Genomic DNA, 27,988 nt, shown 5'->3' with positions numbered 1-27,988 from the left:
CTCCGGTAACAGGCCGGAGGAACGGCCGCAGGACCCGCAGCTCCTGCCCGATCCCTGGGAGCAAAAAGAGACCGCAGCCTGCAGTGCAGCGCCTTTAATGCACGGCGACTTACATTAACGCATACAGCGATCCCCAGTCACGCGGTGGGTCTCGTTCCGCAGCCTGCACCGCCCCGCACGCACACGGCAGCGCTGCAGGAGATGCGCGCAGCTCTTCCACGGCTTCCGGCTCAACTCCAGGCTGGGGGGATTTGTGTTACTGTTCTACTCTGTTCCCACACAATACAGCAACAACTAAAACTGACAGAGTTACACAAAGCACAGAACACAGCACAACACAACACAGCACAGCACTGCACCTCATCGGGCTGAGAAGGGCGGGGGCTGACCCACAATTTGCACAGGAGAAAAAGGGGCGTCGGCAGGGGACGGAGCGGAGCTGCTTTGCCACGCACATCTTCAGCGCCCCGCAGGGCCGCCCGGCACGGAGCTCGGGCAGCACGGGGCGCCGCAAGCAACGCAGGCATGGAAGCACACCGGGCAGCTCCGTGTCCGCGCCAAGGAACCGCACACAGAACTTCCTCCGAAATCTCTTTTCCTGAGCAGGAGGCTTTATGCAGGATGGAGGTACTGCACCCTCCTGTCCCTGTGCTCCTCAGCCCACGTTATTCTCACAGTACCCTGACAGACCCGGCAGGAAATTCACAGCACAGCAGCACAGTTACACCACAGCGACACGCCGTGCCGCAGCAGCGGTAACTTAAGGGAGAAGTTTCTTGATCAGGATCACTCATTAACCAGGGAACGTCGAAGCATGCGGCTTCCCAGCTTCCCGGTCACACTCAGACTGCTGCAATAAGTTATATTCGCTATGGGGACACAGATGGGACACGAAGCTCGGGGTGCAGCTCAGGGGATGCTAATCATCAAACTTCCCCTCGCGGATGGTGTCAAAGGAGAACGGCAGGAACTTGAAGCCCGTGCCAGTGTAGAACTTGTTCTGGAACTCGATCCTGCAAGAGAAGGAAGGAAATTGCTCGTTAGGAAGGTGGGTCTCTCCTAGGAGTTAGAGATTAGCAAGTAGTTGCTTATTGACTATAAAAAGTAAAGCTTTAAAGACTATAGAGGTATATCTATAATATATTTACAATACTGTATTATAGAATTATAGCATATATAATCTGACCTTTATAACAGATATAATGGAAGATGCCATAATGCAGCACTCCCACTGGCACAAAAACCATTCTGGTGTTTCTGGAGCACAGCCGCACTGCAGCAGCACTCCGATTCCACCCACAGGCAACACAAAGAGCAACAAAAACAGGAAGAAGCCCCTGACCATGCTTGCTGAGCAGCACACACGGTCACGTTACCAAAAGGCTGTTTCAGCTGCAGCAACACCCAGCCTCGTGATGCTGCTGACTTCCACCACCAGCAACTGCTGCTTGGTTACTGAGGCGCATTTGGTTTAAGCCCACACAACTCCTGAGCTCAGGGCGTGCGCTCTGACAGGGCACGCAGCTCAGCCTGGTGTGCCCAATAACTCGGCTTAAAAAAAGAATTATTCTGGAGATCTGAGCAATGGGAACAGCCAAATAGGGGGAGAAAAAAGAATCCCGTGGGTCACACTAAAAACAGGCATGGTGTTTCATGAGCCTCATGAGAAAAACTTTCCATTGCGTGGTCCACCAGAACAACAGGCCTGTAGGAATCAGGGGACAGCAAATGGCACAGCAGTTCAAAACAATTCAGAACAAGTAGAAAAAGACTCAGTTATTTTTTTTCCCAAATTGAAATCAACGCAAAATCCAAAGTCGCTGGTATTTCAGGGCAAAAAGGGGTTTCTTGGCAGAGCTCAGGACTGAAACCTTCAAAACGTTTTCCCCGATAGGTTCTGCTGCCTGTTGGTGTAGATGAGATCAGAGCAGCCTGCAGAGGAATCCCTGGGATGAGCAGGATTTTCCACGTGGGAGGAAGGGCTCCTCACCAACAGGCGCCAGCTTTCAGGAACCTCAATCACCTCCATAAGTGACTCAGGAACGACTCCGTAAGCAACGGGAAAACAAGAGGCAGCTGGTTGGGTGTCTGACTCACACAGAACCCATTGTAAATGCAATTTTAACCCCAATGATGAGCTGTTCCAGCTGACCCTGACATCTGAAAGTGCCTTTTGGACAGACTGAGTTACAACCAGCCTCGGCTGAGTGCCTGAAACTCAAGGAGCGGCTGTTGGGAGCATGGAGAACTACTGAAGTGGTTCAACTAAATGCCACAGCTTAAACGTCTGAGTGTTTCCTGAACTGTGCAGAGGAACACCCAGACCCCGAGGTCCCTTTTGGAATCAGAAAATGCTGTCCCCAGGAACGCTCCCTGTCTGTGTGCTACTTCTGCTGCTGAGCTGCATCTCAACATTGACCAAGTTCTGCAAGAGTATTTACTGGACAGCACTGCCCTGTCGATAAACAGACAATGCTGTCTGGCAATTTGCATTAATGAAACAAACACCTTGCTTCAGATTTTTCTGTAGTGACAGCTGAGCGCTTGTCAGGCTGCAATTGCATGGATTTTCCAACAGGCAGTCACAGAATGTCCAAATGTCTGGAAAACCGGGCAGCTCACAGCCCCAACAGAAAGCAACTGGAGGGAGAGAGCAGGAAACCCAACTTTTGTTTGGTACGAAGGTAAAATCCTACGTGGTAGTTTTGGATTCTCAGCAGTGCTGAGGCGTGAGGCCTTTCAATGCATGAATTAGTGGCAAACAGCCCAGGCAGCACATGGTAAAGAAAAAACACACTTATGTTTCTCTCAAGTCCACAAGAAGCATGAGCGCCTCCCAGGGATGTCCAAGTCAGGCCTAAAACAGAGCCTAAAATGCTGCTTTAGGCTGAAGGTGGCTGCACTGAAACTATTTCTGCATCAACCCATGATGCTGGGAGCCTGCTTTGCTTCCAGTTACCATCTTCTCCTTTTGGACAAAGTGTGTTTGCTCAACTGGAATATCTGACTAGATTTAAAGAAAAGATACATTAACATCAATGTCAAACTAGAAAGAAAAAAAAAAAAAAAAAAAAGCAAACACAGCATTATATTTCAGTACGGTGATGTTGCAATGACAGGAATAGTTAAGGCAGCTACCAAGCTCCAGCAGAACTGATATGGAATTGCAATCTTGGCAGCACTTTGAGTGCTTTCTCCACCCCAAAACGCCCCAGAAGAACCCAGCCTGCAGAAGGAATGCATGCTTTCTGCAAAAGCACACAGCAAGTCCTCCTCAACTGGCACTGGTAGGTAGAACTCTCAGAAGAACCCACTCTTCTCACTAACGAGATGTGTGCTAAATGATTCCCTTTCCAGGAAGGCTGAACCACCCACACCTTCAGAATTCCAGATAGGTGACTCTCCTCCCAGAGTAACAAAATCCGATCTGCTCCTCCCAGCACAGATATTTTGTCCCCCTCCCCCATACAAACCATTGGAAGTTTACCAATTTCAGGTTTGGAAACAAAAAGGGATGTTAACAGCACGTTGTTTTGAACATCTGCAGGTGCACTTTTCACTCCACTGATAATGGAAATCCAAACAAAAGCAAAACAATCCCAGCACATCACATTCAGTCTGAAGTAGTGCCTTCAGATTGCTTTTCAGAGACTAAACTTGAGCAGGTTCTATCTTGGAGAATGTAATTTAAGGTTTTACAAGTTTGAAACACGTTCAGGGGAAATATGACTGAAGAGCTTCAGTTCTGCAGCTCCCAACAAGGCCCTGCTACACTGTGCATAGCACCTGTGACTTGCATGCTTACTGCTGTTGCTTAGTTGTTTTTTTTTCCTCTTTGCTTGTCATTCATGCATCTATCTTCCCTTTACACATTTCCAGATCATTTTAATCGCATTTTACAATGTGAAAAACTCTCTTTGCTGAGCTGTATCCTCTCACTCACACTTGATTCAGATGCTTTGTGAGCAGTATCCTTAAATGCAGTCTGATTATTAACACAAAATTGGCATCTACAGAAAAAAAACAAATAAATGAACAAAAACAAGAACACACTTTCCTAACTGAGGCCATTCCTTTGAGTAAGAAGGGTTACATCTGCCAAAGAAGAGCACTCAGAAACGTGCACCTCCTGTTATGAAGCAACGCGCCACCAAGCGCCATGCTCCAGACAAACAAGACTTTAAAAATCTTGTAGTTTGCACACACTGAAGACCAGGGACACCACACACAGTCAGTTCTGCTCGCTCTGCTCTTGGACTGTTAGCAGCAGAACTGGGCAGGGTGTGCAGGACTCCCTTCACACTGACGCAACATGCAGTACAGTGACAGCAGTACGAGGATGAGGAAACGCCAGCCAGCAAGAAGGCCTCCAGTGCCTGGTATGAAGATTCCTAGGCCAGAAGCCAGGAAAGCAAACAGAAGCACCACCCAGCAGCCATTTCCAGCAGCAGCCCCCACATGGGCTCCCTCAGCACAAGATGGCTACAGCCAGCCCTGCGTTTCCTGGTCCACCTCCACTCACTTTGCTCCAGGGACGGCCGGAACATCTCAGTGCTCACCCAAGTAGGCTGTCAGCACAGAGAGCAAAGGGACGCAGTTACCACTCCTGAGAAACTGGAGGAAAGTGCAAAAAAGGGCGTTTCTGCTCGCTTTTGAAAGGCACAGACTTCCCACTTGGGAGACTGCTTTTAGAAAGTGTTCAGAACAGTTTTTCTTCCATTTAAGCAAAACAGCAAGCTCCTTCTGAACCTCACTTTGCTCTCTGTGCTTACAGGACCAGGCAGAAGACCAAAGGACAGAACAAAAAGCGATCCTACTGAAAGCCAGAAGCACGTTCATTCACCTCACACAGTGTTCCCATCCTACTATTCACAAAGCTCTGGTCTAATTCATTTTTAATTACAGTTCAGCTACTCTCCACAATTTCTAAGCAAGTTTATGTCTATGATAAGGAGAGAGGAGAGCATTAACAGAATGAAGAGTGAAATCTCTGACCATATTTAAGACTTTCTGCTGTCAGAGCACATCTTCTGCAGGATGTTTAGGGAAGAGTTATGGTCCTCCAGCACTTCTGAACATGACCAGCTCACCACAGCATTATCCACCACCGCAGTGTTACAGCCTCACTCACTGCGTAACAACCAGCACGATCTTCTGGAAGATGTGCATTTCTCCACATGACATCAATCTCCTTTCCATGCTGAGCTCACGATTTCTGAGCATCGCTGTAACTCACCAGTGCAAGCGAAGAGCATGGAGGAAAGCAGACAGGCCCTCCATGACCAGGAGAATTGCCACCGTCAGGGTAGCAAAAGCAGCAAAAATGAAGAAAAGGCCAAAGCCTCCAGCCAGACTCCTCACGCTGAGCCCAGTGTGGATCACCATGGTCCACAGCACCTCCGAGAGCTCTGCCAGGAGAAGAGAGGAGAGGACTCATTTCAGAGCATCCAACCATGAGAGAGCTGCAGTTTTCTTATAGAGCAGAAACCGAGATCGAGAAAAAAAAATCTTCCACCGTAATGAAGTGGGAAACACAGGAGAGACAAGAGTTTTTGCAGGCAAGTATGTCAGGACATTGCTGCCCACTGCCGCACGCAGTGCAGGCCCACTGCTCAGCAGCCCTGTGCTTCATTCCGCTCTTCCAATCCCACCCATCCTTCCAGATCCAGGCGGCTGTCAGCAGGGTGCTGTGCACGCAGACAGTGGTGTTCACACACAGCTCTGCCCTCCTCCAGCAGCGCCCGAACCACAGAGCCGAGCTCTGGGGAAGCCGCCGGCGCTGCTGCCCTTTGCCCAGGCCATCGGTGGCACTGAGCTGGATTCCCGGCCCAGGAGTACTCACGTGCGTGGGCTAAGCTGAGAGCCCAGAGCCTCAGGTAGGACGCAGTGTTGGAGATGCAGCCCAGGCAGTACTCAATGGTGTGGATGGCCTGGTACACCACAGTGTCAGCAAAGTCAAACTGCAAAGCGAACACAGAAGATGAAGAGAGCTGCGAGATGTGCAGGCAGGAAGGGCTGGGAGAACGAGCAACTACCTGGCGCTACCACCAAGGACATCGTGTTTGAACTCAGACACTGCTACTGTCTTCTCCTGGGTTAGCATGTCAGTTTTATGAATTAAAACCAAATTCCCCTGTCTGACTGGGTTTTGTAGAATCACAGTTCACTGCTGTAGTTTTATGATTGTTTTCATGCCCTATTGTACAAAATCAAGATATCTTGAATTCTGCCATTGACTTTGCCAGGAAAAGACTGTACAGCAACAAGATGGTGTTTGTATGAATTCACTGGTAAGCTGCATGTGCTTCTACAAGAACAGAGACGGTATGCCAAGTCAATACTGCGCACTGTTGTGAAAAGACTGCTTTGCAAAACATGACTTATCCTCTTTGAAAGCAAAAATAATGCACAAAGCAGTTTTGAGAAAGCCCTACCTGTACAATTCATGAATCTCTGAAATAATAATTAAGAAATCATAAGGAAGTCTGCCATGAAGGACAGTTTCTTATTGTTCACCTTGTGAAAGCATTCCGTACATTTTGGATTTAATCTGTGCTTCAGAAACTGCTCATATTTAAGTCAAGTCAAAGTGGTTTTAAAGACACGGAGCAACCCGCATTGCAGGCATGCACAGCAGGCTGCGTGTGTGCTGACTGTGCTCTCAGCATACACAGGGCAGTAAATATTGTAAGCAGCAAAGTTAAACCAAGTGTCAGAAGTGCAATTCTTCCTCCACAGAGTGAGAGCTGCGACGTTCTTCAGCAAAAACTGTCCCAGCAAACAGTGCCACCTCCCAGCACACATCGCACACCAGCGTGCAACTGATGGAACGCGATGAGTATTTCAGCAATGACAATTCACAGCCTCATGCAGCTGCTGGAGAGAATCCATCACTGTGCTGAAGGCTCAGCAGGACCCCTGCGTTGGGGTGGTTTTACACATTTTTCATAGGATTACAGAATTAACACCAGTTCCACATGGAACTATACACCACAGGTTCACCTTCCACACAACAGAGCCACCTTCAGCATCATTTAAGACAACATCATTCTTGCAAAGCTACTCTACTTTCACGGCCTTTACATTTTCGTAACAAATTTGGTTACTGATCTCCTGACACCTGCAATGAATTCTGCACAGGAGTTCCTAAAACCCACTCAATACTCGTAATTCTTACAACTGTTTATGAATGAGCAGTTTCTCAGAACAGAGCCTCTCTTCTTACAGAAAAATGCAGGTTAATTAAGCTGCTGAACTATATGCAAACTGGGCCGGATTTGCTGTATTTTCTCATTGGCAACAACCAGTACTGTCCTTAATATGGAAGTCAGTTAGGGGTGGGGGGGGGGCATATCAGCTTTAAGTGTTTTATTGCAGTGCAGAATTACCAAAGACACAACATAAGGCAAATGAGACTTCTTTAGAAGCTTAAAGCATAAACTTCTCAGTTTCAGAGTTCTGGCTTAACAGCTTTCTGGGTGAACTAAGAGATCTGCAGACAGGGGATAAGACAGACAAGCTAAATAAATGAAGTAATCAGAGGTCTGTTAGTGGGTGCGACACTGTATGAAGGATTAAAGATGGCCTGCAGCATGGCAATGGCTGGATCTTTTGGAAAAGATGCCATGACATAACGCTCAATTCAGTGTGTGGTTTACACCAATGGGAAATGTTCCAGATACACGAGTGCAGCAAAGCTGGCTGTAGTCTTACCACCTCATCCTCTGTAGGCTTGAAAACATAAGTTCACATTTAGTGTGGTGTCTCAATCAACATTAATCATGAACACATTCAATCATCCCCTCCTAAACACAACACGGTGAAGCAGTAACAAATCACATGCACTACGTGGAGCAACAAACTCCCAAATTAAAAGAGATCGTCTCCTTTTTCTTCTCTACCAGCAGTACGGCAAAGCAGGCAGTGCGACCCCAGCAGTCAGAACAAATACAGGTAGGAACTCACTACTATAGAAAAATGGCTTTGGGTTGTGGCTAACAGTAGAGAAGCAAACAGCAAAAGCACTCTGCAACCCTCACTGCACAGCCTGTGAGATGGTGGTTCCTTCTAATGAAGACACACAGAACTAAATTTCCCTTTGCCTGCAAATTATACTTTTTCCCCGCCTTGAAGTCCTGGGAATGACCAGAAGACTGCAGTACTTTACTGCTATGAAAACACTTCACTGAGAACGTTGCTATCTAAACAACTGGAAAATACAGCCAAACCAGCACATTCTGTTCCCACGTGCACTGAGAGAGGACGCTCAGGTACTTACCTCCTCCCCCTCCTCAGAATGGGTCGACAACTGATCATGTTGGATGATCTCAGCATCCTCCTCTGTCGGTCCATTGCCCACCCGGATCCCACCAAAGTTGTGTGTTCCCTAATACACGCAGAAAAAGAAAGAATAAAAAGTGTTGTTTGTGGCTTACTATGACAGCAGAAGCTTCTTTTGACTCCGTGCACAGCAGCAGTTGCTCACAGAAGAAAACAAAATATTAAAGCCCAGGTTTAATCAGCTGTACAATTCCTTCTCTCAGTTTGGATAGAAAAGATGCTGAATCCTGTAAGGCTGGGAAAAAAGGTCTGAATAAATACTTGATACGTTCTATAAAGTAACTGCAAACCTAAGTAAAACAAATGCCCAATCTCTCATGAGGACGTTTGCTGTAACTGATGTGAACAGACCAATGTTTTGCACAACAGCAGCTGTGAAGCAAGCACGTAGAACCCGAGTGAAACACCACTGTTGTTGTAGGTGAGACAAGTCACACCATGGCTCAGAAATGCACATACACCATGTCAGGCACAGCAACACACGTGGGAAATCAGACTTTCCCTCACATGGAAATTCTGCGTTGTGCAAGCAGTTCCTTTTATAGAGAACTGTTTTGACATTCAGTGTCTGGCAGCCATAAACCCACCGCACTCCAAGCAGAAAAGAATAAGCCACAAACCAATCTGACACCCTCCGAGAGGCACCCAGTGACTGCAGTCACTGCAGGGTTAACGTGAGGCTCACAGCAGGCACCTACAGCCTCACAGCCGAGAACGGACGCAGAGAGCTGCTCCCCATGACTGCGCTCTCAAGCTGAGCTTTTCTGCGCTGTAAATGTGCGCCACACTACGGAGGCCCGACTGGCACATCACTATTTCTGGACTTCTGCTCAGCAAGTGGCACTGCACTGCAGGATTCCTCCTTCCTGCCACGTGTTCCAAAGACACAGAATGCTTGTGACTGATCTGACGTGAACACCTCCGACTCTGACCTACCTACAGAAGCAAACTAAAGTGCCACAAATGGGAACAAAATCCCCGTGTTCAGCCTCAGGACTGTACTGGGGTCATCTGTGACATGGAATGCAAACAAACTACGTAGCAACATTAATTCTTGGTAAGTTTAGGGCGGGCAAAAATGAAGCACTGAGATTCTGAGAGCCGACTGCTCTCCCACTGCATGGCTCTGGCGTCCAGCAGCACTGCTGCTCAGCACGCTGTTCTTTAGCTGATCTGCTCTTAAAGGCCAGCTTCTGCTTAACGCTGAACGTTTGCCCAAAATATCAGACATGAATTTAAGATTTGGCTGGGATGTTTCTAAAAAAAAAATAAATTAGGCATTTATGCTCTGAAAACAGAAATAAGATGAAAACAGCCAGACTACATTTCTAGCTAAGATAGCACTTCTGCTATGATTTTTATCACAGTAAAAAAAAATGTCAGTAGTTACTGATAAATAGTATCAGTATTCCACTTCTGTGTTCCTGGTTGCATGAATCTGTACCTTGAAGCTCTTCCCTCACACTCAACTTGTGTCTGTTCTCTGCAGCCAAACTTCACACAGCTCCAAAAGCTCCAACCAACTTCACAGTTCTAACCACACTTCAAGCAAACATCTTCACTCACAGCTTCTCTTACTGGATGCACTTAATATGTTGGATGAATTATGCACAAGAGATGCACTGTCTTTTCTGACCTGTGTAGCTATTTAAGATTTCATAACAGAAACAGGAGCCAACAGCTAAGAAGTTGTCCCCAAATCACCTCTGACACAAAGTACAACGTGTTTCATAGGTTGAAAGACTTCAGCTTGTTAGAGAGGTGGCATTCAGAACTAAAACCCATCTAAAATACGATGTACAGGGGAAGGGATGAAGTTCTGGAGCTGCTGCAATCCTTGCTCTCCCAGAAAGCTCTCACACTGAAGGGCTGCCTGTAGCTTATTTGTGCACCACCTCATTACAGCAGCTTGAAGTCAAAGTGCCACACAGGCACAGATGCCCCAAACCAGTAATTATTGCTGTGATGTTGGGAGGCCATCACTAAAATGCCTGGGAACACAATGTAAACAAAAATGCTTCAATGAAAGAAATCCTACTCTCGCTTAAACAAATATGCAAGAAAAGGAAAAAGGGGAACTTAACTTGGGGGGATGTGGCAGCAAGGTACTCTTGTGCCGCTCTGCAGGTTGTGATTTCAGCAACACTCCTGCAAAGAGGTGCCTGCATTCTGTGCGTATGTAACTATTATCCAGCAGCCTGGCAGCTCTTCCAGAATGCATCAGCTTTGCTGAACTTTGCTCTTTCCAAGAGAAAGTCTCTTTCACCCTAAAGGTGCAGTAGTCATTCACTTATGGAATTCAGGAACATTTCGTGCTCTCTCGTTAATTCGATACAAATCCATCAGGTGATTTTTAAATCCACTCACTGTTGCAGCCGCTGCTGCCTCTAGTGCCTGCGCGTTCGGGACTGTGCTGACCTGGGCCTCCACGGGCTGCCCTTCCTGATAGCGAATGGAAGAAAAGAAGGGAGGAGGAGGAAGACAAAAAGAGAAAGGGAGACGAATGGAGGGGACATGGGAGGATGAAAGATGGTCAGAGAAGGGAGAGGGAGTGTCTTTAACTGAACTGATCTTTGACTCGCTTAACATCCTAAAAGCTATCTGCCATACATGCAGGGAGAGTTTTCAAGTATCCCCAGTGCACACGTGCCAAGTTCCTGCATTTTCTAGGAAGGATTCTTTACAATACACTTGGAAACCTAGAGATTACCCCAGGAGATAGTCTCTCACATAAAAAAGAAATAGACTTGTGCTATCTTCTTTTTTAAACCATCTGAACTGCTTTACCAAAGATGGCTATTAAGTCTGCAGCCCAATGAAGCTAACTCCACTGCTTTTACATCATCACCCTAGCAAAGGCCCAGAAGTGCATCCAGCAACAAGTAAGACTGGGTTCCTGAACCAGCTGACAATGCTCAAGGCGGTTTTAGTGTTATCAATACCAACAGGCAGGGTTTTTAAAGCTGGTTTGACGCTGGATCCAGTTTGAGGAGCAGGCAGGCAATGCTTCGGCTCCAGTAACAGCCACCTGCCTCAATGGCCAGGAACACGCAGAGAGCCTTTACAGGTACACTTTACAGTAACACTGTGTGAACCCACATACCAAGGACAAGGTGGAAAACAGCTTTTCAATTATAATTTGTTCTCATACTGAAAACATACAAAGTCGTCACCCACCAAGTGCTTTCTCCTTAAATACTGGTGGCGAAGGACCAGAGGTTTAGCTACCAGCATCCACGGCACGCACAGTAATGCCACCACCACGAGGAAACACTGGAGTCCTTTCTGTAAAAGAAAGAAGCCTCAGGTGATTTAGTGATAGTCCATGTTCACACAAACGCTTTCAGGCAGTCTTAAGCAACATTGAATGACTGAATTCCCAGAGTACGTGGATACGTCACACACTCTCTCCTCCAAGATGTGCTGTACTTGATACCTGACTGCAGCTGCCCAGCTGCCTGCACACAGCAGGTGGCACTGACACCGGTCAGATGAGGGGAAAGCCAAAAGATCCTGCAAGCAGCATTCACACGTGCTGCTGGGCGCAGAGGCACTGCACTGTAGGTGCAGGGCAACATTCCTACTGACTTCCCACTGCTGATTTGGATCCACGTATTCTAGAGCCACAGCTGATGTGCTCAGACTGATATAAACTCTCCGCACAGAAAATCTGTCTTTCTTCCACATTGCACAGCATCAGGCTTCAGAAACAATGCCACATTTCTTCCCTCACAAAGTGCTTAATTTTACAATGATTATAAGGTCGATCAAAGACGAATATCGCAAAGCAGCTCTGACCTTACGATTCAAAAAGCAGTACACACCTGCCCTTTATAAAGCATCTTGTTACTGGTATCACCATAGGAAAACAGAAACATGTTGATAAAATGTATTAGAAGGCTTGGGGCTTCCTTTGATGTGTGAGCATCGTAGGCTGTCCATTTATAGAAAATGAGAATAACAAGGTATCCAAACAGCGAGGACATGAAAATCATCTCTGGAATAAATCCGAGGTATATGTTCAGTGGCTTCTTAAAATATCTACAGGAAAATAAAAAGAGGAAAGTTTAAAATTACATTTAGTTTGCATTAGTCTGATGTAGGGCAAAAACTTCACATGAGAAGGAAAAAGGAGTTTGGTGACAAAACTGCAGAGGCTGTGCACTTCTGTAAGAGCTAGGGCTTAAACACAGTTAATTACTTGACTTGTGTAGTTATATGCACACACAGAAATAAATACTATGCCCTTCAATCAGAAGGTTAAAGTCTGAGGTTTCTGCATCTTAAACTGATACACAAACTAGACCCAGAGAAATTCTCCCTCCTCTCCCATCAGAAAAACAGGAATCAAGCTCTTACATGTGGTTGAGAAGACTCAACATGACACCAAAGAGCATGTGGATAATGCCAAGAATCACAGACATTTTCATCTTAAATGAGTTGAGGAAGGCCAGTTTATTGTTGGCAATATTCCAGATCTGTGAAAAACAGCAACAGTGAGTCAGCCCAACACGGAGTGAAAGGAAAACACAAAAGAATGAAAACGTTCCGCTTCAGCTAACCCATGTTTGTCATACAGAGATCTGCTCAGGAAAGCTCAGCAGACAACCTTTCTGATAAGAACCCTCACTGATCCCACCATCAGAGCAGGAATCAAACCTTGCTTATTTTCATTTTGCCAAAAGTAGCAGGAAAGGAGTGCAGAGGGCTGTTATCTCGACAGAAAACCTGTTCATACATTTCAACGAGAAATTACACTTACATTACACATTACATTACAATTACAACTTCTGACTTTCTGCCACCTCATCTTTCATGTGGAACACATGCAAATTTTTCTATCAAATCCTAAAAGCATAGGAGTAGCGTTATTGAAATAGGCAGCTACAAAATGACTGTTACTCAGAAATTACATTTCCAAGACTGACTGGAAAGAGAACTGGCTTTCTCCAAAGTAGGAAAAAAAGTATCTTCACAAAGCGATTTCTAAGTCTCATCCCAGATATGACTAAAATGCAGGTTGGAAAGGGTGAGGAAGAAATCTTCCATTGTCCCAAGAAAAAGTCTTTCCATCCTGCACCTGCCTCTTTGGAACTAGATTCATTTTCATCATTCACGACTATTTCAAACACCTTTTGCTGGGATGTGGAAAATTTTCACAGTGATTCGAACAGACACTTTTGTGTTTACACACAGGATGTTCTTGAAGGACAGCAGAGGAAGGAATAGCTCTTACCGGGTCGATGCCGAAGGGGTAGGGGCCACCAAACACTCCTGCTTCAGCAGGGTCCAGTTGAAGCAAAGGAGTAGTCTTAAGCAGTTCATCTCTGTTTGGGTGTAAGCAGATTATATAACATGTCAGCACAAGCAACGCTGACCTCCTTTTAAAACTAACAGCATTCTTCCTTGTGCGTGCAAGGGATATCTCAAAATGAGAGAACTGTAAGGTTCCCATGCAGCCCTGAAGATTTTCCAGGAACAGACCTGACTCTTGACCAGTTATGCTGCGTCACAAGGAAAAGACAGAGGGACAGGAATGGCGCTACGTCAATAAGAAAGGTGATAAAGTGCATCTTTGTGAGTTTCCTGAAAACAAGCAGGTTCGCAACTCGAGAGGTATCACATTTGCACCCCTCTTCCTATTCCACCTGAAACTGAGTCCAGAAGTTTTTGTCTTCTAGAACTGGTAAGACAGCGGTGAAAGATAAATCACCTACTTGCCACTGTCACACTTCATTCAATTAAGAACTATTTACTCACGACCAATTGGCTTTGGAGAACATCGGCCGGACGCTCCATGACGAGCCGAACATATTGAGAGACTTGGAGAAGCAGTCATTATAGATAAGGCCTGTGTAAGTGGAGAACAGCCCCATCAGCAGGATGATGTATCGACCACTAAAAACAGTGTTGAACATCTAATATGAAAGAGGAGAGGAGAAAGTCTGTGAGAACAAGGGACATCTCATACAAACAGAACAGCAAAAGCAGGCAGCAGAACAAGCAATGCTGGCCCATGGACTGACAGCACAGCATCCGTTTTGAGGGAGATCAAGGGTGCAAGAGGTAACTCTGCAAGAACAGAACCCGAATGTGGAGGATAAGCAGGCTGATTAGCTGAGGGGGATAAATTGCACTCCATGAGTGATGCAAACCCCAGCTGGCAGCACCACTTTGGAACTCAGCAGTGCTGACCCTGTTCCAGCTTTCTCCACACTCTGTCCATGGACATTAACTGATTCATCTCCTATCAGTCTAAGCCCTGAGTGAAGCAGACTTGTCCAGAACAGCAAAAAAAAAAACAAAAATCATGGAGATGCACATATTTGTGTGCACAAAGACTAGGAGTTGTGCAATGATTGCAAGCCTTTATGATCCAATCTGGTTTTGGTTGATTCATTTACAGCAGCTTAGCTGTCCAACTGCACTCAATAAACGATTTCCTTCAAATGTCTAAAAAATAATTTCCTACAAATTTCTGAAAGCAAAAACAAAGAAACTGACTGTTACTATGAAGTGATGCAGCTCAGTCTATGCTGTACAGACTGGCATTCTGCTTGCGTGCTTCCTGTTTCAAGGAATAACAAAGGGGGAGATACAAGTAAATCCAGCCACAGCTCTGTACTGCACACAAAGCTGAGCACACAGCCTCTCCTTACCTCATTGTCACTTTTCTGTGACAGAATACGACTCTCCCTAAGCACCATCCAGATAGCAATCAGAGTCATCAGGATTCCGTGGCCAAAATCTCCAAACATCACAGCAAACAGAAATGGGAAGGTGATGATGGTATATGGGGCTGTAAGAGAAAGGCACTCCTGATGCACTGTATTTGACCAGGCCCAGATTTACTACAGTGCAGATTCCAAAGTTTGTTCCCCGCTGCCAAAGGCTGCAAAGTCCCATATTAGACATTTTCACACAGGACAGGCAATGGAGGAACATCATGACTAGAAATTACTTCATTACTTCTTGAAGTATGGATCTACCTGGATTTATTTCCCGGTAAGTTCCAATGCCATAAGCATCAACAATGTTCTGAAAGCCACAGGTGAACTTGTTGGTTTTGTTGTATGTTGGTGGGGTCTGATTGGTTTGCATCCGATTTAAAATAGATGGGACAGTGGAACCACTGTGCTCCTGTTGTGGAAGTAAAAGAAAAAGAACAGATCAGGATTAGAAAATTCCTTGGGCCAATGGAAGACAGAGTAAAACATTTATTTCCTGCCAGCATTTGGAGAAGTACAGGCTTTCATTTTTGTAGACTGCTTCCCTGATGGAAGATACTTCAGCTGTTGAAGAAGGCTGCCGAATTTCCTCTGCTCTCCTGTCACGTAACAGCAGAAATAAAATTTTCAAGGTGCTCAACTCTTCATTTTTACCTGAGCAGAGGGAGTGAGCTTGCTAAAGCTCTGGATCGTTCCTTTAAGTTCCACTGCATGTAAAAACAGCAGGACTGCAAAGCACAGCCAGGCTGACCAAATGACTCCAACACAGGAAAATGTTTTATCACGGCACTTTCCTGAACTTGAAGGCTTACACAACATTTTTGTAACTAAATAAGGTGCACAGCAGAATACCTATCAGCCACGACTCCTGCACGTTAGATAGACTCTCCTCTGTGAGGGCTGATTGGAGCAGTCTAAAGAAGCGGTTTCCAGAAAAATCAACTAATTCCTGTTGCATTTGCTGAGATCTGCTTGAACAGCAGACAGGAGCCGTGCAGCAGCTACTCACAGTGCCTCTCCGGAGGGCAAACTGGATAGAATCGAGGTCAGCAACAGGACACCAGACTTCAGCAATCAAGCACTTCTGTGTCACATCAATGTTGCACAGATTCAGGGTATGGTAGATGGCCTTCATCTTGCGCACTTTGATGAACCAGACCCGAATATTTTTAGCAGCTGCCTGCAGAACTCTCTGGCGGTGATCCTCTGTTTGGTTCAGCACCTTTAGTGGAAAGTGAGACAAAGATGAGGCAAAATCAGCAGCCAAAACTCACAGCATATAAAGAGCACAGCAGGGCTGACCAACAAGACAAGCCTTATTCAACAGACAATGGATGAATAAGCCCTGGCCCCATCCATGCACAGCACTTCCACATGCTGTGACGCTTTAGTTCCCATACTAATTACTCCCTTCTGCTAAAAGGGTTAGGGCTTCTTTCCAGGTATAGTCTGACTACTTTCCTCCTCCAACCCCAAGGTCAGTGGGCATTTCAAACAATGAGCTAAGCTGTTCAGAGACAACAGAGAACATTCTTTCCTCCACCCAGGTTAAAAGAGCAGAGAAGAGTTCTGCAGGCGATCCACACAGCACCTGAAAACCCCCTAAAAACCCCTAATAACATCACAACACTTTTTTTTTCCCTGAAAAGGATAAAGTGTGTTTTACTGAGCGTTTTCCAACTGGAACGTGTCTAACTCAGGCAAAGTCAGATTCCCAGCCTGGAAAGTCTGAGACTCAAGGGAAAGTGAGGACACAGGGCACAGCTATCACATGCAGCTCTGAATGTTAAGTCAAATTGCTTCTGCATTCTTATCTACTTTACTAAACAGCTGCACCACAAATCTCCCAGCCTGATACGGGTTCTGTATCAAATAAGCCATTCAAATGCAACCATTTTTCCTTCTAGTTCCTGAACTTTCTCCTGATTTTCTCTTAGATCCCTCTGGTTTTTCTGCATAATGACATACTGCCTTTTCTCCTTGAAGCAAATGTCAAATATTTCAGAGCTGGCACTTCATAGTTTTGTGTGCTGACTGCTTTTAAACAAGCATTTAGGCTGCTGCACAACAGTTTAATCACAATGCAGAAACTCTTTAGGAAAGCAGAAGGTGAAAACGTGCAGACAGGCAGAAAAACTCGATAGGTTAAAATTAGCATCGTTATCTCAACATGGAGACAAGTTTAAAAATGTTTTCTAAGCTCTTGAAGATGAAACAGGCAATTATACAAGCATGCTTTCAGAGTTGGAAGCACAGTATCTTCTTACTCATGCACATTCCTCTCTGCTCCCTGGTATTCTGGTCTATATTGACACCATTTACATGTATATAATTAACTGCTCAGACACAGCAAAGACCAAACCACCACTCTCAAGTCTGAAAAAGAAAACAAGCAGAAAGCCTCCAGCAGCTTTCCTGCAGTGCTCAGCGCTGGTCTCAAGCTACCCTCAGCTGAAAATATGGTCACCTAACAAGGCCAAAACAATTCTCTTTAATAGGACCCAAAGATGAATTTAACTATTAATTACACAAACAAGTACTGACTGCATTTATTTTACCATCTGGAGATCATCAATTCTGGTGTTGACACCAGAAGCCATTTCCTTCCGCTCCTGTGGTGTTTCTGGGCACGGGTAGAGGGAGGCACGGAATCTGAAAGACACACAGGCAGCCTTAGTAACAAAGATGGGAGAAACATTAACCCACAGGGAAACAGATGGCTGAGACTAAACACAGAAATAAAACAAGGAGCATCTTAATGTCAGCAAAGCCAGCCAAGCACTGCTTCAGCCTTCAAATCAGACGGGTACAGAAGTTTGCTTAAGGCCAAAACAAAGTTGAATACTGAAGAAACAAAAAGCAAACCAAACACCACCTCTGCTCCCTGCACCGACAGTCTAAAAGCACCGTTGTGAAGTCGATTGGCCACCCAGTTCAGGGTGCTCCTATCATGCCAACGCAGCTGCTGCTAGAAGCAGTCACTGCTGGTCTCCTGTGACAGTGCTGCCTGCTGGCAGCCTGACAGATCTGCGTGAGAGTTCAGCACAAAGCCCATTGCTTTTAGGCATTCTCTAACACAAAGCAGTTGTCTGCTTTGAGCGCTACAGGCTTAGGGAGCAGCCAGCGTGACTGCAAATGATACAGCTATATCCGGTACATTTTATTTGCTGTCAAAGTATGTACTTCCACAGTCATTGCAGAGCAAGGAGCTGAAAACTGTGGATATGAAGCCATTTCAATGTGTTTCAAATATTTGAGAGCGTTCTTCTGAGTGTTACACGAGGCAAGATGCCCAGCTCTAAGACTTCCAAGTAACTTGCGTACCCTTCACATATCTTCTTGACTCTGTTCTTCAACTGGTCACCTTGGAAAAAGATGATAAATACAGACTTGTGCACATAGTCCCCCTAGAACAGAAGAAAGGGTGTGTTGTAACAGCTCAGCCAGCTCCAAATATCAGCATTACAGCGAGTTACAACAGTGTCCTACTTTCCCCTCATTGGAATCTGTACACAGAGACCATAACTGCACAGCGAGTCAAGAATGCACCTTAACACAGAAAGTCACAAGGATCAGAGTCAGGGCTTCTTGGCCTCAATACTACTTCTGTATTTCTGTTTACTGAAGCAAAATGCTCTAGATTTTCTATCCTATCTCACAGAATAAACATGAAAATCTGGGAAAAATGGCCAGAAGAACAGGGATGCAATGAATAGATGTATCATCACTTACTGTGGGCAGCTGACGACAGAATCAAGCAAAAAGAGTGAACTAAAAAAAGATGGAGTTCAGCGGCCTTTTTTCTCTCCAGGGAGGCCAAGAGCACATTCTTTGCACAGCTGTTTTCATGTTGGTAGCCAGTTCCCCTTTCCTGCATTTGTTGACAAGTTATTGTTCTACTTCACTTAGGAAATATTTCCATAATGTCTAGAAATTAATTACATTAGGTGTAACCTCAATTTAAGGAAGTGCTGTGCATTAAAAACAAAGCCTCTCCTTGCTGACAGATAACTGAACAGGTCAGTGACCAGAAGTTAGGACAGGAGAACAAGGGAGCCTTGCATGAGAAACAGAGGCAATTAGTGAGTTTAATACGCCGTCTTCGTTCCAGTGCAGCCTTCATGCAGCCTTTTTTTTTTTTTTTCCCACTTTAAGATCCAAAAATTTGCATATTGTCCACATATTTGAGCAGAGAGGACACTATGTAAAACCAGCCCCAGTTACAAGATTTACTAATTGTACTTGCAAAAAAGCCAACCATTCTCAGGTGCGCACTTAAATTTCTGGTTAAGATATTATGAAAAGCACCAAGTTCAAAATGAATGAGCCACGGCTGCCACGCACTGCTGCTATCTGAAAGAGCCTCTCTTCCACAGAAGTCTAGTCCACACACCAGCTGCACTTGCATGCTTGTGGCAGACAGGCGACTACGCTCATCCCCCTGCAGCGGGGCTTATTGCCCACCTCTCCTTTTGTCACTGAAGCCTAAAATGCGGTAAGGAGGCACTGTGAAAAGCTGCAACACAAAAGCTTGCCTTGGTAGAGCTCAGGAGGGCAAGAGGCATAAAACTGTGAGCGGATCCTTCTACACATCTGAGCCTTTAGCCACCATAAAGGACGGGTAACTTTACCGTGACCGGGTCCTCCAGCGGGTTCTCAATTTCGGCCTGCCGCAGGAAGACGTTCCCTCGGCACACGCGCCACAGCATGCGCTCAAACGTGGGGAGCCGCTCGCGGTTGATCACCCCGGCCACAAACCTGGAGAGGCACAGCGTGAGCCCTGCGCCCACAGCACCGACACCAGCTGGAGCTCGGCAGCGTGGGGAAAGCTACAAAATCTCGTCTCGAAAGTCGTTCTTCATGCATCGTGGGAAGTCCTCTGCATACGCAGAGATGGAACAAAAACAGCAGCACGACACCAAGCTCTGAGACTTAACAGAATTGTCCATTAAAAAAATTACTGACTAGAAGAGGACACAAATGCGTTTAGGTATACAGTTTCTAAGCCCACTGCTGCTCATTTCATCAGGCTCCTGGCACGTCACATGCGAAGGATTAGAGAGGTCAGCGTTACCACTGACTGTGTTCTAGGCATGAGCTTCAGAAGACCCCAGTGACTCAAATCCCCGTGCCCACACAGAGTCACACAGGTCTGGAAACAGCCCGGAAGCAGCTTCTTCCCAGGGCATGGATCTGTGGGTCCCTTCAACCCTTGCCATGGAAACTAGCTAACAAACCTAACTGTGACAAAGATACAGAACCACCGTTTTCTCATGGTAGTACATGCTCACAGTTACTGGTTTCAACAAAGCTGTGAGAGCTCAGTGTCTGAAAAAGCAAACAGAACAATTTACAAGGAATAGACTAGTACAGTTCCTCATGTAGAAGTTCACGTATGCAGGACAAGAGCACAGACTGGCAGTCAGCTTTAGGTCAGCCTTCATCTGCTTCAAGCACAGTCTAAATCCTGCAACAACAGTGCTCAAATCACTGCAGACTCTGCAGGATGACCAAAAGGCAGCTGCGTTAACACAAGACAGAAGACAGCACAAATTGCCATTACCCAAGCCGCAGTGGGGCACCTCTTCCCATCTCACTTGGCTCCAGGAGTGACGAGGATTCCTCCAACAGGTCTGGATCCGCCATCTGCTGATGATGCAATTCAGCCTGAATTCACAAATCAATTAACATCTAATGAAACTAGTTAGTGGCATGCAGGGAACGAGGAACCAGGAGATAGTTTGGGGAGACAAAAGTCAGAACAAAACAGCAGAAGAAGGAGACAGGTGATAGACAAGACAGCAAGAATCACACAAGGAGGAAAACAACAAGAGGAAAAGATGGAATGGCAAAGCAAAGCTCCTGAACAAGAAAGGTCTGAAGGCTGCTGCAACAGAACAAACAGGCTGTGGGATATATAAGTCTGAAGAAAGGTAGAATACCAAGAAACCTTTGCTTTAAATACAAGTTATGTTCCCAAGAACCTTTTTTTTCTTTTTTTTTTACTCATCTTTTCTGACATCTCAAAATGGAGAGAAAAAAAAAAAAAGTAGATACTGATTGACTCTTGCCCTGTCTGAGCATTTTCTGCATATTAATAAAGATGCTGAAGGCACTCAGAGTGCCTGTGCAACTGCACACACAACACTGGTACAGACAGAAGGTCGTGGTTCATCCAAGTCTGGCAGTTCATCTAACCTTAGGGCAGCTTTCCACTCTGCAGTGCAGTCCTACAACCACGGTGCATGATGCATGTGCCCTGCCCATGTCTGCCTTCTGCCACGTCTCACACACAAGCCAATTCCCTTTCATCTTGGAACCTTTCGATGAATCCCTTTCGATGGATTCCATGTTTCTCGTCACATCGCCGTGACACAGATCTTGTTGCTGATTCTGACTGCAAGTGCCAGGTAACAATTGTTCCTTACTGGCTGTAAAAAATCCTCCCTCCAGGAAAAACAGTTCTTGAACCTTAAAAGCATGCTTAGTGCTTAAATCCATTTATTCTTCAAGATATTTACCCCATTCACTGCATTTATTATCCCAGACAAGTGAGATGTATTGCTTAAGGCAGTCTGAGGACGCTTTCAATTCCTGACCAGTGGGCATTAAAACAGGAAGCAGTTCACACAGTCCCTCACTGCAGGAAATTTGCAGAGTAGAATTCCTGGGAACGTAGCTTGTAAGAATCAGCAGTTTGAGTCAGGAAGGATGCTCAGACCACATCCTCCCGTGCACCACCTTCGTGTTTCATCCACAGCCCCACAACACAGTGATTTCTACCTCTGCAGCTTATATAGAGAAATGGAGAAACGCACAGAGAGCCAAATTCTACCTTCTGTGAACAGCTCTTTCCCACCGCAGCGCAGGGGAGACTGCTACAAAACACCTGAAGGTAGAGTTTGAGAGTAGAACATGCAACACAGCCTTGCAAAAGCACACAGTTTGTGAACACAGCACACTGCCTTCATCTGTGCAACAGTCACACGACAGTTTTAGTGGAAAACTCAGCAACGTTCTACTTGCCTCCCAAATGGAAGCACTGTGGGCAAGGAAAGCTTTTGTAAGGCTGACAAAATGCAGCTCAATGGCTTGTCCACGCATTTGCTTTAGCTTACAGACGTTACAAAAGTAGGGGAGCCCCTAATTTACTTTGGAAAGGTAAAACGAAGCTCTGGTTCATTCATCTTTAACTCAACTTGTTGCAGCATCAAACAAACTCCATGAATATATTCACATTGTTTCCATAGAGGACACAACAAAAGTTTGGTACCCCAAAAGAAAACGTACACACTGAACATACCAGCAATCATTTGACATCTGTGACATTAAGATCTCAGAACGTTGAAGAACAATGAGACAAAGTTAGGATTTCAAGAGGCTTGTATTGCATTTATCAGCCAGCAAGGTGCTCTGATGATGCAGGGGAGGCAGTGCCAGTCTAGCTGAAGCACAGCTACTGATCACCACATTTCAGCACACAGAACAAAAAATATCAGCACGTGTGAAAACTTTGGATCCTCCTCATTTGGGAGAGAGTTTGCATACATGTTTATCGCCACCTCTGACCCTCCTGGGGCTGCGCCCTTCCCCTGGGACAGCTCACAAAACAAAGAGGAGCCCTGCTCAGCAAAACTACCAAACAGCTTGTGGGAAAAAAAGATGGCTAGACTGGCTTCACTAAACAAGAATTTACATACAGAAGAATTTACTTGTATAAAAAAGAAAAAAAACAAATGTGTCACTTAAGTTTTTCTCCCAAGTGCTTTAATTTGATGATCCTGCTCTTTCTACAAAGAAAATGGTGCGGTAAGATCCGCTCTGTTCTGGAAGTAAAGGTGTGTCAGTGTTAAAAGAGCTAACAAACAGAAAGTGGAGAGACCATAAGGAAATCAAAGGGCCATCAGCAATGATGCAGAAAGATGAAACTCCAGGAAATGTCCTTTGAGCAAGAGCTGCCTCCAGCAGTGAGCAAAACATCCAAGTCACTGTGAAGTTGTATTTATGTGTTTTTGTTGTTGCTGTGACATCAGGTCACACTCAGTTTTAAGTGTTCACCCTCATCAGCACCTTCACCCTCAAGGTATGAGGAAAGTTTAGTTTTCCACGCTCTCGATTCAGGTTCTGCTCTGTGCTGGCTCTGGATTGCTGCCCACAACACCATGCAATTCAAGCCCCTTCCAGGTCACGATCCAAACAAAAATCAATTTTCACAAGGACTACAAGGGATTCATTTCACCACCTCGCTTATTAACCCAGAGCCCAGGCAGAAATGACAGATGCGAAACAAACAGAAGAGCAGCAGATGATGAGAGAGTTAGAGGGAAGAAAGACGGGGACTGCATGCCATTAACCATTACTTTTCCAGTCTTCTTTTACGCTCACACTTTAGGATGCTTATGGCAAAACTTTCAGAGAAATCTCTCCAGCCCATACTGTTCTTTATAAGCAAAAACAAGAAGACTAAGAAAAGGAGCATAATCATCAACACAGCGTTGAAACAAGAAATGGCTCTGCTAACAAGAATGGTCATAGCGAGAACTGAAAGAGCTTCACAACCTCCCACCCCCACTGCAGAAACTCCAGACAGCAAATGCCAAATACAAAAGACTAAGTAGCACGCCATTTCTTGTGCAACTTATTACTATGAATAGCACAATCTTGATTACAACTCATTAAAGTCTTCCAGTGTTGAAGGTACCGTACAAATGACAGCATGACAAAGTAAAGCATCAGTGTTTGAGGACACCTAGGACTGCACAATGCCCAGAAGGCCTGGGCTAGCCAGGACCTCACGCGCAGCTTTCTGATCACAGTGTGAAGAGAAACAGTCAAAGTTTCGACAACTTCAGTGGATTTCACACATGGACTGCTCAGTTTGCTTCTATCTGCAGCAGTACGTGACGTTTTATTATTACAGAATACAGTCACCAAGCAGGAGGATAAACATCTAAACCTTCACTGCCCAGTTCACGGAGGTCTGACAGATTTTTAAGTAGGAAATTAATTTTAGTATGTTCACACTGTCCTTGAAGAAAGGCAGTAGGCAGCTCTCGCTAGATGAGTGCAATTAATGCAAGTGCAAGAGGCTTTACTCAATATTCAGTTAGAACAGAAGAGCCAATCAGCATCTGAATGCAGCTATGTAACAGATTATCAAGTTCATGCTGGTCATCCACAGAGACTCTCAGCAACTTCCAGGTGGGCTTTCAACACTCGAAGACGAGTCTTTAAGCTCTGAACAAACCCCACGAGCAACCAACAGATCACACGGGCAGTGTCTACACCAGCAGCAAGGAAGGCCTGCTTTGGCACAGGAATAATCTTACTGCCTGAACAGGCACCATCCTGAGCCAAGAAAAAACCGTCAGGTAAACAGCCTGAAGTTTGCAGGAGCCCAGCTCCTCTTGATCACAGCCTTTGTGAACACCAGGAGCCACATCCAATAAGAACTCTTTGATCAAATCGTTGATCAGAGGAGACTGGAGACATTCTCAGCAAAACCGTGTCTTTACTACTCAACAGCCACACAGGAGCTCTTTGAGAAAACTCCCTGGGTTTTGAGATACTGATGCTTTAAGATGAAGGACAGGTTTTCTGTTATGCAGGCTTTAGGCCAATACACACAAGTGACACCAGAGATGTATGTCCCTCTCTGACCTGGCTCTCATTTGACGAAACGTTACTGATTTTAAGTGCTGTTTTCCTCCAGAACTCACCTCTAAAAGTTTTGGGGGCTTGATCAAAGGTTCAACACGTTAAAAATAAATCCATTAACTTCAGTGAACTTTGTCTTATGACTTAATGAACAATCTCCATACAACATTTCAAACACTGAAGTTTGATTTTAATACCTCTGTGTAACTGAGGCATGACTGCTTATCTGTACTCATCATGAAGAAACTCTTGCTCACTGTACCTGCAAATTTCCGTTCTGTCAACATGCTTTCAGAACTACTGGTATTTATTTTGCATATTTTTAGTGAAACCATTGTTTAAGTTAAAGAAAATTAAAGAGGTAAATCATGGGCGGCTATGCATAGTGCATGAGAAATGGAAAATAACTGAGAAGCTTTCCTAGATAAAGCAGGAAGATGAATCTGCTGCCCAAAACAACTGAAAATATTTGAGAATACAAATGGCAGTTTGGGGGAGAAGAACCTGCTGCCCGAGTGCCGACCCACCCCCGGTGTTCTGACCTCATCAAAAAACTGCTGAGTTTTACGCAGTATAAATTTTAACTCTGTCAGCTCCAAGAAGTTTCTTTTCAGAGCTTCCTGATTTGTGTTGATTTCTTTAAGCTCATTTTCAATTTTCTCAAAGTTTGCCTGCAAGAAAGAAGAGGGGAAAAAAAAAGTGCCTTAAAGCAATTGAATAAATAAGTGCTATTAAATCTATTAAAACAACACAGGCTGCTTCATGCTCCCGTGAGATTCGCATACAATGATGGAGGCTGCACACAAACTATTTGTGACATTTTCTTCGGGCTGCTTGAAACACTCCAGACTCAGGCATTCTCCACTACAGGTAGGACTCGCAGCATTCTTCACATCACCACAAGCCCTTAAAACCTCAGCTCTGACCCAGTCACTATAAATCGTGCTGCCAAACAGTTTTTCAGGAATTTCACTTCTTTAAGTGAGTCAAAGCACTGCCTTTCACTTTTAGCCGTATCTGCATAAATGTGAAAGCAAAACAGTGTTGGTGAATTAAAATCAAACTGATGATGAGGACGCGTTTCAAGTGAGTGGGGCCCATGGCTAATGAATCTCTACCACTAAATACAACAGATGTCTGCCCATGGAGCTGATGCCACATGCTTTCACCGAGGTCAAACACTACTTAAGTCTTAAGACACATTATTACCTCCAAATCAATCATGTCACGTGGAAATGGCACCTCTGGATTCTCACCCGTGTCCATGATAGGAATATTTGCTTTTTTGATCTCCTTTTCAACAAATCCTGAAAAGACAGTACCATCAACATTAGCTGAAAAGACACCTTAATGTCAAATTGTCACTCCTTTAACCCACACCCATCAGCTGATCTGCGAGTCCTTTCACCTACAAGATGGTGCAATCAGATTATTTTTCAAGCAGGAAATGAATCCTTGGATGCAGCCTGACTGGCTGACATACAGAAGAAAGGCAGCTTTCAGTTCTCCAAACTGCACTTTGCCTTTTAATGCTGTTCTAGGCTTACACTACGTTACTCGTTTCCCCATAAATGCTGCAGCACCGGGACGCAGCGAGGGACGTACGGAGCTTTCGGTCCATTTCTTCACACCTCCTGACTTCATTAACAAATTTCCGCTGGAACACATTCACGTCCGGGTTCAGCTGCCGAGAGAAAAACGTTTCCTCGACACCACCCTTATGTCAGGGACCCCCAGAGATGGGAGCGGGGGGGCAACGAGGGGGCAGGCGGGGAGCAGCAGGCCACTCGCGGGGCCCGGCCGGTTCTCCTGCCTCCGCCGTTACTCACATCGCGGAACTGCACCTTCCCCAGCTCGCCCAGCTCGCTGACACAGCAATACGCGGCCTCGGACTGCAGGAAAAGCTGGGCCAAGGTCATCTCCTCGCTGCGGAACAGCTCCCCCATGGCGGCGCCCACCGCGGCCTCTGACGAAGAAGAGGCGATAAAAGCACGGGAGGGGCCGGCCAGCCGGGCGAGCCTCCCCGCCGCCCCCTCACGGCGCACTTCGAGCTCGCACGGGGGTGGAAGCGAAGCCTCAGCCCCGTCGGACAGAGGCCCCTCTGGGCCGCACGGGCCCGGCTCCGCCCGGTATCGCCGCCTTACCTGCCGGCACCACCCGCACCGCCTCGGCCACCGGCTGACCGGCAGCGACGCCCGGCTCCGACGTCACTACGCACGTCTCCTAGAGACGGCGCGACTCGCCGGGCCGCACCGGAAGTGACAACGCGGGAGGACCGGAAGCCGCGCGTTCTGCCGCACTGCGGCCCTTCTGACGTCACTGTGCGCCGTGCGACTGGCGATGACGTCACTTCCGGCGTGGCCGAGGTGTGAAGGCGCGGCCCGGCGTGGCGCGCGGGAAGCGGCCGCGCGGAGCAGCTGGGGCCGGGGCGCTGCAGCCACGGCCTGATGGCAGCCGCTGCGGGGCGGCACCCGGCTGAGGGCGGGGTTCTCTGCGGGGCTGGGCCGCTCCCTGCCGCAGCCCCGCCTGCCGCTCCGCGCCCTGCCGGCCCGTGCCCGGCTCATTGCCCGCAGCGCCGCCGTCTTACTGCAGAGCTGCGCTGCCGAACGTGCTGCCCGCAGAACTGAGCAGAAAGCAGTGCGGCGCCCGTGCTGTGCTTCACCTTCTTGTTCAACTCCACACTTCTGACTGTTTGCTTTGAAGCTGAAGGATGCTTATGTTTGCACTGTCCCTGCCTACAGGGAGATCCAAAGGTCAAACTCGATCTACCGCTCAATAACAGCACCGAGAAGCTGTTCGTGCTGCAAGAGATAGAGACGAATCCACTGCCCTTAGGTGTCCAAATCAGAGGGAAGGCTGCAGTTTGCCACCTATTGGCTTTCCCTGGTATGCCTCTGCTGCGGAAAATGGCTGTAAGGAAGCGAGTCTTAACATAGAATCTTACTCACTGCATTTCAGCTTGGGGTGTGACTGCTGTGTGTGCAGCAAGCCCAGAATGTGACACTAAATGTGCTCTGCTGGGTATCGAGACTAAAACCAAGTTCCTGTTCTGTTGGTTTATGTTGCTCTATCTCGATTTATGTAATCAGTTTGGTGTTGTTGCTTTTGTTCCCAAATGGGGAACCTAAGGCTCAGGGATTGCAATAAAGTCACAGAAGGAACTATAAAGAGAGTGCTGGTCTGCATCCTGCTCTGAACATAACATTTCACAGAAAATTGTTGTGGGAATCCACTCTGAGGAGATCTCCCCAGTGACAAACAAC

The 27,988-nt window shown here is 46.2% G+C and overlaps 1 protein-coding gene across 4 annotated transcripts; it reads right to left on the bottom strand.

Annotated features, from left to right (window-relative positions):
* Window positions 1-79: 79 nt before the first annotated feature.
* Window positions 80-26,936, bottom strand: ATP6V0A1 (ATPase H+ transporting V0 subunit a1). 4 transcript variants are annotated; one of them, XM_042887924.1, is made up of 22 exons: window positions 26,870-26,936; window positions 26,555-26,691; window positions 26,331-26,409; window positions 25,935-26,032; window positions 25,268-25,396; window positions 20,632-20,735; window positions 19,700-19,826; window positions 18,393-18,475; window positions 17,627-17,720; window positions 16,078-16,290; window positions 15,330-15,480; window positions 15,000-15,139; window positions 14,101-14,258; window positions 13,577-13,667; window positions 12,700-12,818; window positions 12,165-12,381; window positions 11,518-11,625; window positions 10,708-10,782; window positions 8,279-8,386; window positions 5,843-5,960; window positions 5,237-5,408; window positions 80-1,013 (listed from the first exon to the last, which is right to left on the bottom strand). In XM_042887924.1, the coding sequence occupies exons 2-22, from the start codon at window positions 26,669-26,671 to the stop codon at window positions 920-922; spliced, it is 2,595 nt and encodes an 864-aa protein (XP_042743858.1). In that variant the 5' UTR covers window positions 26,672-26,691; window positions 26,870-26,936; the 3' UTR covers window positions 80-919. The 4 variants fall into 4 exon arrangements, with proteins under 4 accessions (XP_042743858.1, XP_042743854.1, XP_042743855.1 ...); XM_042887920.1 differs by lacking the exon at window positions 10,708-10,782 and having other exon boundaries at window positions 26,870-26,935; XM_042887921.1 differs by lacking the exon at window positions 10,708-10,782 and having other exon boundaries at window positions 20,632-20,714; window positions 26,870-26,935.
* Between the last annotated feature and the right edge of the window lie 1,052 nt (window positions 26,937-27,988).

Source organism: Lagopus leucura, unplaced genomic scaffold (assembly GCF_019238085.1).
Source record: "Lagopus leucura isolate 7727_CA_CO unplaced genomic scaffold, USGS_WTPT01 Super-Scaffold_100126, whole genome shotgun sequence".
Lineage (NCBI taxonomy): Eukaryota > Metazoa > Chordata > Aves > Galliformes > Phasianidae > Lagopus > Lagopus leucura.
The sequence above is the reverse complement of the archived record's forward strand: the minus strand, read 5'-3'. Positions and strand labels throughout refer to the sequence as shown.